This window comes from Protopterus annectens, chromosome 2.part0 (assembly GCF_019279795.1).
Source record: "Protopterus annectens isolate FY-2018-M chromosome 2.part0, PAN1.0, whole genome shotgun sequence".
Lineage (NCBI taxonomy): Eukaryota > Metazoa > Chordata > Ceratodontiformes > Protopteridae > Protopterus > Protopterus annectens.
In genome coordinates this window covers 540,990,627-541,004,022 of record NC_056728.1, presented here as the reverse complement: position 1 = coordinate 541,004,022, position 13,396 = coordinate 540,990,627, and the positions used below count along the sequence as shown (strand labels likewise).

General features: G+C 38.5%; 1 protein-coding gene across 2 annotated transcripts in view; it reads left to right on the top strand.

Moving 5' to 3' along the window:
• EPHA5 (EPH receptor A5) overlaps positions 1 to 13,396 on the top strand; it is a 1,391,623-nt gene that overhangs the window by 1,358,168 nt on the left and 20,059 nt on the right. For both annotated transcript variants that reach the window (XM_044060929.1, XM_044060928.1), the window contains exon 16: positions 8,362 to 8,517. In XM_044060929.1, coding sequence (XP_043916864.1) covers positions 8,362 to 8,517 — 156 coding nt within the window. The remainder of the gene's footprint in view (positions 1 to 8,361; positions 8,518 to 13,396) is intronic.

The following is a 13,396-nucleotide window of genomic DNA, read 5'->3' as shown; positions in this document are numbered from 1 at the left end:
ACTAGTCATAGGTGACTCAATAGCAAGGCACACTGATGTCCCACTCACTAGGTTGAATAAGGAGAACATTACGGTCATCTGGCTGTCGCGTGCCGGGATCTGTCATATAACGCATGCACTTAGGTCACTCCACAACAGGTACAAATATGACTCTGTCATTATCCATGTTGTTGTGAATGACCTGAGATGTACCTCCCTGGACTACATGAAAAGAGACATACAGGAGCACTCTGATCTTGTAGCCCAGGCAGGTATGACCCTAGCTCGGAGTAGCATCCTACTGTCACCCAGAATGATACCACAGTACACGCAGAAAATGATTGACTTCAACAATTGGCTAAATTTCTGGTACCTTCTAAGGGGATCCAGTATTTGTCTGCCTGGGATGACATAATCAACAGACCTCGATGCTTCACCAGAAATGGCCTGCACCTGTCACCCCAGGGATTTTGGATACTGGCCAAGGCTCTTGCCACCCCTATAGTGCCATTTTAGGCAATGTCCTAAAGACAAAATTACCACCATAACAGCTACAAGCAAACAAAATCTAAGGGTTATGCTACTCGATGCAAGAAGTCTAAATCTAAAAATACACTCGCTCGAAGCACTCCTTAAAATAGAGAATATCGACATCTGTGCAGTGACCGAGACCTGGTTCAAGGCTCCGGAGAGCACCCCAGCACTACCAGGCTATAATTTATACCACACCTTTCACCATATTCATAAAGGATATGCACACCTCCAAACTAGTAGCCCAACATAACACATCAGAGATACTTCAGGTACAACTAACACTTGGTATAACCGGAATCCAGGTTGTAGCCTACTATAGATCCCCCACCATGTCCAAAGATTCCCACTCCACATTCCTAAACATACTGGAAAGTATTAGGGTACAACCCAATACCCTTATACTGGGAGACTTTAACTACTCCTCCATTAACTGGTAAAATTACATGTACCAACACAGTTGCTCAATGTTTTCTGGAATTCATTAATTCCAATGCCCTGGACCAACTCATTCTTACCCCCACCAGGGATGGAAACATCCTTGACCTGTTCATTACTAACATGGGTGATTGTTGCTCTACACCAGTAATCAACTCCTCCCTGGTCAGATCTGACCACAAGCTAATCATCATAGATATTCACATCCCACCCTCACCGTCCCCAAAGGAAACCTCCGTAAAAAGCTGTTGCAGAAAAGGGTGAAGTCCCAAGACTGGAAAAAATCCCTTGTTAGCCTCAGCAAAAAACTGAGATCCCTCATCAAATCCTTTAACGCCTGTTATAAAAACAAAATTGCTGCAGATTCTAAAGACAACCACAAGGCATTCTATAGTTATATTAAAAATCTACATGGCAAGACTCAGATCTGCTCTGAGTTACAGTATAATTCAATACATATAGAGCACAAACTGATATTGCCAACATATTGGCTAACAGGTTCAGTGCTAACTTTACCCCCCTTTCACTCTTTAAAGGGCCTATCACAATACCTGAGTAATGCCACGTCCCTATTGTCACAGCTATACAGGTAAAAACTGCACTGTCCAAAGCTCAGAACACAGCTTCCATGGGACCTGATAATATCTCTGTCTGTGTTCTACATGAATTACAAACTGAACTGGCACCACTCCTGAGTACCCTGTTCTATCACAGCCTCATTGCAGGCTTTGTTCCTACCAAATGGCACACTGCTACAGTCATCCCACTCCACAAAGGGGGAGCAACTACAGACCCTGGGAACTACCGCCCCATTAGCGTGACGAGTCTGATATGTAAGGCTGTGGAGTGCATCATCATGGATCTTATAAAAAAGGACATAGGGAATCTCCAAACTTTGGACCCCACACAGTATGGGTTAATGAAAGGTAGATCATGCCTGCTCAACCTGATAAGACTTCTTCAAGTTTGTCACCAGAGTTGTGGATGAGGGCAAGGTAGTTCACACAGCCTACCTAGATCTTGCCAAGGCCTTCGACACCATCCCTCATTTAGGAATCATAGATAGACTCAGTAAATTAGGCATAAACCCATATGTAATAAGATGGATTGCCAACTGTCTCACTGATAGAACTCACACTGTGAAAGTAGCAGACTCCAAATTTGACTACCGACCAATTACAAGTGGTGTCCCACAGGGATCGGTCCTAGGTTCTCTGCTGCTTGGCATCTACTTCTCTGAAGTTCAAGCCAACACAGTGGGACTCTGGCTGACCAAGTTTGCAGATGATTGCAAACTTGGAGCCATTATTGATTCTCCAACTGATGTAGACATTCTACAAAAAGGCTTCACTGTCACCAATGACTGGTGCCAAAACCATGGCCTTAAGCACAATGCCAAAAAGTGCATTGTCATTCCCTTTGGGAAAAATTCGGTGCCCATGAACTACAACATAGGCGGTAGTCACGTATGTCACGACCCATGCCCATGAACTACCACATAGGTGGCATCACATATATCCCAGACACTAACTTCATATTTGCATCTAGCAAATCATAAGCCAATTTAAATAACTTCTTAAATTCTCAAATTGTACTACTCCATTTCAAGAAACTGTATATTTACTAATGCAATGTTTTGTCTTCTACTAAATGTAACCTAAAAATTTAATTGCAACTGCTGAAACTTTGTTGTGTCTTGTAACCAAAAATTTAATTTGTAAACTGCTGTAATCTTTGTTTTGTCATGGAGCTTTTCTCCCCAGGACTCCATTGAAAATGGGTTCTCATTGGCCCAATGGACTATCCTGGTTAACCAACTGCAAATAAATAAAATAAATAAATAGTCCACTAAACACCAAATATGTGATGAGACCTGCAGGTTGACAGCAACTTTTCCTTTGATAACCACATTGCCACTGTAGTCAGAAAGTCCTTCTATGTGGCACATCTCATTACAAAAGGTTTCTCATCCAGGAAGGAAGAGGTCACAATCCCTCTCTACTCGTCCCTCATTAGACCTATTATAGAATACAATGCCCCATTTGGTATGTACCTCACTAGACACCTACAACAACTGGAAAGGCCACAAAAATACCTCACTAAGAGGATCTTAGGCCTTAGACACATTCCCTATACGGACAGACTCAAAAAAAACTCCAGCTATACTCTTATTGCCTACTTAGAGGCAATCTCTGCTGACTTATAAAGCCATGTCTGACCCAGAGTTGCTAGATATGCTACACCTAAAGATATTCCAATCCCTCCATGCCACACGCTCCAGGGACCTTAACCTCATTACCACAATAAACAGAACATGCTGGAGGGACAGGTTCCTAACCCAGAGACTTCTCCTACTCTGGAACAAACTTCCCATTCACGTCAAGCAGAGTAATTCACTGGCCCTCTTTAAGAGAAATCTTGATGAGTGGGTGGGCAATAGGAAATTCCCCCTGGGGATCACTTCAGTGGCCTTGCTTGACAGGGGCACTGGGAGCTAACTTTTGGCGGCATGATGCCAGGGAATCTTCTTGGGCTAGGCTTATATAGGCTCCAGAGCCATTAGCCTAGTACACACCTATGAACCTATGAAGATTTCATATCCTTCAGAAAATGCATGTTAACAGAAATCATCTTATTCTAACAACTTTCTAAGTTTATAAGAACAATATTTAAAATCTGTTCATATTTTTGGACCTTTGTCTCCCTATTATTTTTGACTTTGGCCAGATTTCTGACTCTGAGAGGTGGAGATGTATGATAATAATAAAAAAAAAATAACAAAAAGAAAACAAATTACCTGTGTTTCAAGAAGCCCTATCCCTTTACTTTGTCTCATACTGACTATTAAGGGGTGACCTCTGCATGACCCACAAGGTGCTCACAAACCCAGCCCTGATGGAGCTACTGCACATCAGCAAGTGAAGCAGCATGAAGGTCTCTTGATGGAAGGATCTAAACTTAGTCTTCCATTCAAACAAAACATGCTGAAGAGACAGATATTTGCCCCAGAGATTGCCCCTTCCTTGGAAGAGGCTTCCTATTTACATTAAGCAGAGCCCTTCCTTGGTCTGCTTAATCGCAGTTTGCATCAGTGGTTGGGGAATCACAAATTCACAACTGGGGTAGTGCCTTTGTCCCCTATGTTCCCTATGGACAAGGGCAATCTGTAAGATTATGAATTCATAGGTGCAAATCCATGTCATCCTCTTGCCCCTAGGGCCTTATATTGGGTAAAATCTGGTTATATTGGCAAGGATTGTAAGGGCTCTTAAGCCATTAGCCTAGTACTCTCCTATGAACCTAAAAGATAAAAAGAGTGTGTAACATCTTGGAAAACCATTAATCTGTAAACCTAGACACTTTGCTGAAGAAAATTTCATAGTAAATAGACATTAAAACTAAGGAAATATCCTCAGCTGATTTGAATAGCATGCAGAATGGGAAAGTAATTCAAAATGTTACCTTAATGCTATCTTAGCAAATATTACAATGCTGACAGCACTTAAACATTAAATATTAATTGTATAAACCAGTCACAGTTTGAGAATGTGAACCTGCAGTATTTTCCTGTTTAAAATGACCTTCAGGACAACAGAATAAATAAAAATGATTTCACATCCTTCTAAGTTCAGATTAATGTTATGGAAAAATGTCACTTGTCCTGTAGGTCATGAGAAAAATCATGGAAAAATGAAATTCTCTAACCTTGGACTGAAACTGAACTTGTGCTGGGCTTTATGATGCATGTGTTTCTTTCTGAAATTAAAAAATGAATAAAACGTCTTGACAGATGTTGTCTAGTAGTGACTAATGTATTAGTTAATTTATTATTCCAGAGAGTGTGTCATCTTGAAGTCTGTCAGGAGAAGCTGTAATAAACTAGTTTTTAACTGTTCTGTTTGAACATCTTCAGCCAATTCCTAACTTTGAAGACGTTTTACCAAATACCCTAGTTTCAAGGTTGTCAGTTCCCTCCTCTCTGCATTTATTTTGAAAAGTGCATTATCTTAACATCCAGCTATAGAATATGCTTTCTTTCGGCGGTTTCAGAAGCCAATGGTACCACTGACATTACTTTGTCAACATCAGTTTCTAGTCACATTTGAAATTTCCTGCACTTAGCAGTTGAATAGTGTAGAGAACTGTTTTAATTTTGAGTAGATGTCACCTGTACTAAATTATTTTGTTTATGGGGGAGCTGATTTCACTTTAAATGTTAGTAATTATGGGTCATGATTACTAATCACTCCAGTGATGACTGTGAGAAAAACAGTTCATTGTTTTATATGTTCTACTAAGAGTTCCCTTATTGGTGCCTATATTATGCCTATTTGTGTAAATAATGAATTCTAGTCTTCTTTTTTTAATTAAAAAGAAATCTACAGATGCTTTTAATGTCTAAAAGTTAATGATAGGGACAACTGAGATGTTACTTGGACAGAAGAAAGCACTTTGGGAAATGTGATCGGTTATTCATTTCTTTTGCTAAGGGAGGCAGGGTATGCTTCTTAATAAATTACACATATCAACATGGCTAGCACACTGCATCTGTTTGTCTTATTCCTTTCATGATAAGACAGTTCCAGATGATCTTAGGCCCATTCTGGAAGGGTGACTGCAGCTATCACTACCTTCCTCAGTGTGGTTAGCATTCAGTTTACACTGGAAGCAGAAACTTGGCCTTCTGTACACCCTTTTTTCAAATATTATAATCTGAGCAGTGCTTCCAGGGACAGAATGCTATTACCATTCTGAGGACTTGTCCTTTATCTCTTTCGAGGGCAAACCACCCTGTAGTCCATACGCACTGGAATTCTCCCCAAGAGATATTACTACAAAAATGGATATTATGATGACTAAAACTGTGTTAGGAACTTATCACAATTATAGATGTTTGAGTTTATCCACTTTTGCAGTACTAATTCTCTCTATCATCATCTGTTTTCCCTGGATATAGGTGAAATGGTGTGGGTACCCAAATCATCCAAGGCCACCTGCCCTCTCTGTCGTATAAAACTATCTTACTCCTCCTCAAGGTAGTAGCCTGATGAGGGAGTTTTGGGTTCATTTGGTTAAGAGTTTTACTTCCTGGGACTGATTTCTTCAGAGGATGTTGTACTGTCATCTTTGTGCTGGATTTCTTTAGATAGGACGAGAATTATCAGAGTAGGTCTGAGTGGGAGGTAATCCATCAGGCCAAGACAGAGAAATATAAAAAGCTGTCAAAGTCAGAGCAGCTACTGGGATTCTGGAACTATGAATCCAAAGAGTCAGCATTACATTAGTGGATATACTCCGATATTTACTGCTATTTTGGTATGCATGTAAGTGGAATTACACAGATGAAGACTTCTATCTCATTGCATATACTTACATATCAGCATTCATTTATCTCTTTTATTTGATGTGTAGCTGTGAGATCCCTTTAGAATACTGGAGGAATCCATGTGCATGATGCATACACTGTCTAGCACACTAGTGTATGCGTCTGTGCTTAGGTGCACTGTACATTCAGACACATGTTGCTTGGTGCTGTGCTTAGGTGCACTGTACATTCAGACACATGTTGCTTGGTGCTGTGCTTAGGTGCACTGTACATTCAGACATATGTTGCTTGGTGCTGTGCTGAGGTGCACTGTACATTCAGACACATGTTGCTGTGCTTAGGTGCACTGTACATTCAGACACGTTGCTTGGTGCTGTGCTTAGGTGCACTGTACATTCAGACACATGTTGCTTGGTGCTGTGCTTAGTTGCACTGTGCATTCAGACACGTTGCTTGGTGCTGTGCTTAGGTGCACTGTACATTCAGACACATGTTGCTTGGTGCTGTGCTTAGGTGCACTGTACATTCAGACACATGTTGCTTGGTGCTGTGCTTAGGTGCACTGTACATTCAGACACATGTTGCTTGGTGCTGTGCTTAGATGCACTGTGCATTCAGACACTGTTGCTTGGTGCTGTGCTTAAGTGCACTGTGCATTCAGACACATGTTGCTTGGTGCTGTGCTTAGGTGCACTGTGCATTCAGACACTGTTGCTTGGTGCTGTGCTTAGGTGCACTGTGCATTCAGACACATGTTGCTTGGTGCTGTGCTTAGGTGCACTGTACATTCAGACACATGTTGCTTGGTGCTGTGCTTAGGTGCACTGTACATTCAGACACATGTTGCTTGGTGTTGTGCTTAGGTGCACTGTACATTCAGACACATGTTGCTTGGTGCTGTGCTTAGGTGTACTGTGCATGCAGACACTGTTGCTTGGTGCTGTGCTTAAGTGCACTGTGCATTCGGACACAAGTTGCTTGGTGCTGTGCTTAGGTGCACTGTACATTCAGACACATGTTGCTTGGTGCTGTGCTTAGGTGCACTGTGCATTCAGACACTGTTGCTTGACGCAGTAGAGTTTTTTTTGTTTGTTTGTTTTTGTTAATGTTCATGATGGCATACTGTACATGATGTTGCTTAGGAATATAATGAAGTGCCAAGCATCATTTCACCACATTGCTTGCATGCATTTTGAATTTTTTTTAAGTGTAGTTAAATGCCTGCCTCTGAGTTGCAGTATAGCCCAGGGTGTGTTATTTTCATATAATGTTTCATGTTGTAAGTCATTCCAAGCACAATGTTCTTTTGTGAAATCAGCCGCAACCTTATTTGATACTAGCCTTATTTAAAGCATCTGTTGTAAACTTTACACATGGTAAGATACTGGCACATAATATCAGTGCTGTATCACTGACACATTGGGTTAAGAGCAGATATTGCACTTAACCTAACAGCTGGAATGATTATAGCTATTAGTTTTTCTCTTGCCCTTATTGCATATTTACTCTAATGTTTTACTTAATAATTATGTTTTTTGTTGCATCATTTTTGTATACATTGTATAACATTCCAGTCATTTTGGTTCATGTTGTGGCTGAAAAGAGAGTATAGAATAGGTCACATACAGATTAGCAAATATTAAATAAGTGAATATATTTGCATAGCTGTTCTGTACCACAGTTTGTTGTGAATACAGCTGTCGTGCTCTGCTTTGTCTGCATTAATAATGTGTTTGTGAGCTGTGCAGTGGTGTGGTATGGAAACCTTGCATACTAGCCCTAGTTTTATGACTATCGCTATTTTGGTTGGCTTGTTCTGTATATCTATTTCTCAAGAGGAATATGTTAAATAAAATAAGGAGTTGCACAATCATGTTTGAACAAGTAACTGAATACTTCAGAGCAATCTGTTAACAATGTACTTGTTTCTTTTGTGAATTCTCAAATTTAAATTATAATATTTGTTACCTCACGTAATCTTTCAGAGATACTATTTAATCTGATGTTGTATGTCTGCCTACAGCACTAAGCCTTTTGCAACTGTTCATAATTCATGCTTCATATGAAAAAACCCTCTTGTTTTTCAGGGAATCAACTCTTCTAATAGAGCACAGTACAGTAAGCATTGCACCTTACAGATCAGTAGATGAATGGCTTGAGACAATAAAGATGGGACGGTATACTGACGCATTCATTGAAAGTGGATATACTTGCATGGAGTCTGTCGCACAAATGACCATAGAGTAAGTACCATCTTATTTTGCTAACAGGTAGGAGGACTAATAAGTTTACCTATGTTTTGGAAAGTCCAGTGTGGTTGCAGTTGTGAAGCAGGAGGAGTTGTCCATATGCAGAAGCTCAGAGAAACCTCTGCATTGACTGTATTTGCAATTACATGTTCTGTGAATATAGTATTACAGTATGATGTTCTGCCCTTGATATATTCATTTTTGTAGAACAAGATAACAATCATCCTGTCTACAACATAATTTGAGAATGCATTCTTTTGTCAATTACAGATGGCAGCATAACACATTTATTTGGCCCATCTGAGGATTAACTCACTGACACTGGTTCAAAGTCATCCGCTTTCATGCATAAATTACTTTCTGGAATACTGAAGTACAGAACTTTTGATGTTTGACTATAAAGAAGGAAAAGGTATTCCATTTGTTGACACAGACACACGCACACACACACACACACACACACACACACACACACACACACACACACACACACACACACACACACACACACACACACACACATGAAATTCCAGTGCAATTTGAAGATTATTTAGCTATGAACAAGTATCAGCTGTGGACAGTTGGGACTGATTATTATGACATTTTTATAGTCTTCTGGAATAAATCCTCTTTTCTAAATAAACCTAACATTAAGTAGTTGTTAACCAATTATGCATATATTCAGTAATCTGTTTTTAGCATTATGATATGGTGATAAGTGTCTTATCTAGATGATCCTTAGACTTTAATAACAAAATAGTTTCAGTGACAAACATTTTTATCAAAAATAAAAACACAGATAACCATTATCTGCATAAAATGTTTTTAAGAATATGTATAATCTAAACATGATTTTGTATTGTGATCATTTGAACTATCATAACTTGGATTTCTGAGTCCTAAAATGCAGAGACTGAATGACAAAATCTCTCAGGACTTACATATAATAAGTCTGAGATTGCCATTTCTTGGAAGATTCCATTTTCTCCAAGGTATGGCATTGTCAGAGTTGGTATGTGTATATATATATATATATATATATATGGGGGAGGGTCTTGCCCAATGCAAATAATACTTTAAAGGAGTTGTGCAATGTTCAAGAACTGTTTTTCTCTTGTATTTTTTTTTTTCTTTTTGAGACTTGGCAGCCTGAGTCCCAACATTCCAAAAGAGATCCTTTTTCTTGTCTTCTATAGACTTCAGAGCCCCAGCTTTTCCCATAGCTCCTACACTTCTAATAGTTATAGCATTCTGGGGTGCCCTGGCCTCAACCCTTTGCTGAGACAATCTTGCCTCTTTAGATGAAGAGACTTGATGTCCTTCTTGACCATGAACCTCCACCTCTTGAACAAGAAGAGGAGCAGAGAAGCCGAAAACATCATACTCTAGTCATCTGGGATTCCTTGTGAGGCTGCTTGCAATTAGGCATAGTATAGGGATGTGGAAAATCAACACCTCTAGCTCAAGCCTTTCTGCATACTTTGCCCTGGCCTCTGATCTGAACTTCAGTCTTCACTGAGGCTGCAGTGAATGTATTGCAGTGTAGCACATTGCTCCATACTTCCCTGTGAAGAAAAATGAGCAGGCATTGTCATTCCTTTCTCTCTACATGCAAGCTAGCAGCTCCGGTTGCCAAAGCTGCTAGTCAACCTTTGGCTGCTGGGTCATAGTTGGGACTTTTATCCCTTTATGTGCATAGAGCTGGCATATTAAGTATAACAGAACTAATTTGGCAGCTTTTTAGCATCAGGAGTTTTGTTATTATATAGTGAAAATGTAGTGTTTAATACCAGTGCTTAAGATACATAAAATTCCCTGTGTAAAAGAACACGATAAAATGGTGTGTTTTACAGTGATGCAAGGTTGGAAGGTTAGCTTCAGTTTTTGATTTTTGATATTTTGTGTTATGGTATTTTCAAGTTTCAGCAAAATGAAGTTTAGCTATTTTGGTCTTGACATTTTGCAATTCAGGGTATTGATGATTTGAAATTTGAAAGTAGTATATATATATATATATATATATATATATATATATATATATATATATATATATACATATATATATATATATATGGGTCTACTTGATATAATCAAAAACCCACTTACTGGAAACACTAAATGTTGAGATGACATTACCAAAACCGCTGTTCAAGGAACACCCAGAACACTGAACATGAACTCGGGAAATTAACCACTTGGCCACCATGGTGAACTTTACCCCTTTCCCACTGTAGTTGGATCTTGGAGTTGGTATATTTAACTGGGAGAGTGTGGGGGGTGCAGCTCCCTACGTGGGTGAGTTTGATTTGCTTTTTTTTTTTCCTGGAGCTGAGCAAGTGGTTTGTTTCCCAGAGTTCCTATTCAGTGTTCTGAGCACTCGTTGAATAGTGGTTTCGGCAATGTTGTATCAACATATAGTGTTTCGGGTAAGTGGGTTTTCAATTATAGAAATTCTTTTTATTTAATATGTGGTTGCCAAGGTTTGTTTGTATTCACAGTAAAATATTTTGTATGCATATAGTAAATCTACCTCACCAGTGCCTAATGCTTCAAGACCATCACTTGCAGACCTTGAGCTCACTCTGCAAAATGATAAACACCTATTAGTGGATTAAGATTTATTAGTTCAAGACATTTTTCATTGTAATGTTAAGTACTTGTTTTATTATTCTATTTTTTTCTGTCCTTGTCCTTCCATACATATAGCCTATGCCTTTCCTTTCCTGATCATTATGTAAAAAACAGTTATTGGGGGTGGCCTTTATCTATCATGAGGGATGCTAATTTTCTGACCATAGCTCCTGCCTTGTTGGCTGACCTACAGACATTCAGATTCAGACAAGACAGCCTACTGTGTCTCTGCCCATGAGCATCTATATTTCTCTACATGCTTGATGAAGGGTCATTTGCTGCACATATACTGCATGCTGTATACAGTGTCTCCAGTAACTACCAGCATTGCAGCTGTTTAGACATCCTCCATCCTGTCAGATTGGCTGAATCAGTGCTGGGCACATTGTCCCACTCTTCCTGCCCCACACTTGTTATGGCTGTGTTTTAATACTTAATATTTTTCATTAGTTTCATTAATGAATAAATGTAAGGTGGTCTTGATGTATGCTTGTAAACCACATGTATCATCACTAGATGGTATACTATCTCAAAACATTTTTGGTACAAAATGTCCTACATAACAATATAATTTTGCATATTTTGATCTTTATTTTGATATATACAGGAGCATAATTTATTTAAATTCCTAGAAAATACTAGGAACATCAGGTACATTATTTAAAACTAGAGACACGTACCTGATTTTCTTTGCATTTCGTTCATTCTATTGCATTGTATTTCATCCATTTTAATAAAAAAAATAAATAAAAGGAAAACAAAAACGGAGCAACAGAGACCTTCTTTTCTCCGTTGCTTCCTTTCCAAAGCACTGATGTACTGGGTATGCATGGGAACACAAGTACCATATGTATGCTCAGTACATCAGAAAAAGCAACAGGATATATACCAGCCATGGAAGGACAGCACAGCACCATTATACAAAGACATTATTTAAGAAAAGTAGATATTTCTTTCCTTAAATAATGTCGTATAATAGCAATAACAGACTCTGTGGTGTGGTATATTAAGATTTACCCATGGTTGGCTTTATTTAATCATTCGAGCTTCACCCTCATGATTAAACCAGACCGACCATGGGTGGATCTTATTATACCATACTGACATCATTGGTTATTGCTTAATTTGGTATATTTTTTAATATTCTAGAATGTAAAAGCCACTTTGGCAAGACCAGTAGGCATCTATGGTAAAGTGAACTGAGAAATCCCCCATTTGATACTGAAATAATAAATACATAAATAAATAAAGAAAAAAAGGAAGGAAGGAAGAAAGGAAGAAAGAAAGAAAGAAAGAAAGAAAGAAAGAAAGAAAGAAAGAAAGAAAGAAAAGCACCTGTAGCCAGGCTCAGAGTAGCTACTGGAAAATTTCATCTGGATTTCTTTCAAGTGCTAACAGTGAAAACGAATAACTGAATATTTCCTTTAAGGATGATAGCAACCCTTCAGAACACCACAAATAAAATAGGTAATCATCTCCTTTAGAGTATTCAGTAGAATATCACCTGTTCTGATCCTTAAATACTATCAATCTAACAAAAAGAAATTTAGAAAGTGGCATCAGGTGCATTAATTTAAGGTAATCTGCAAGCATGCCAGCAACCATTGTACACATGTTCAGTACATCATTGATCCAATAGAGGGCAACTATACCACTTTTTTATTACTGATTCCATTCAGCATCAGACTTCCAGAAAGAAAAACCCTACCTTCATGTAGTGCAAGTAAAAACAAAAGTATAAAATTAATTTTAAATGGTTACACATGATACAGATTTCGCTTCTGTTACACCTAATATTATGGTCATTGTCAGAAAGTGCTATGTATAAATCAGGGTGTTATTTTACTATACCTATCCCTGAAACAAAGATTTTGCCTGCATAATAGTGTAACAATATATGAAAGTTGTATTCTCCATTAGTATAATTTGTTAAGTTGATATCAGTTTGGAAAATCACTGCACTTTTCAAACAAACTATGAGGGTGTTATGGGAAGTATAATCTCCCCATTCATATGGCAGTAATAGGAAATACTATTTGCAGTTATGGTTATACGGTAATATTTAAGAAATACAAAAGAGCATTTCATTCCAGGAAAAAAAAAACAGAAAGAGTCGACCACAGAACTGTCTTATTCTCCAAAAAAAGAATTAATAAACCTTCAGACCAAGCGCTTTCATTCAACAGGACTTGTAAAAAAACTCTGAAAGACTTAAATGCATTTACATACATATATAGTAATT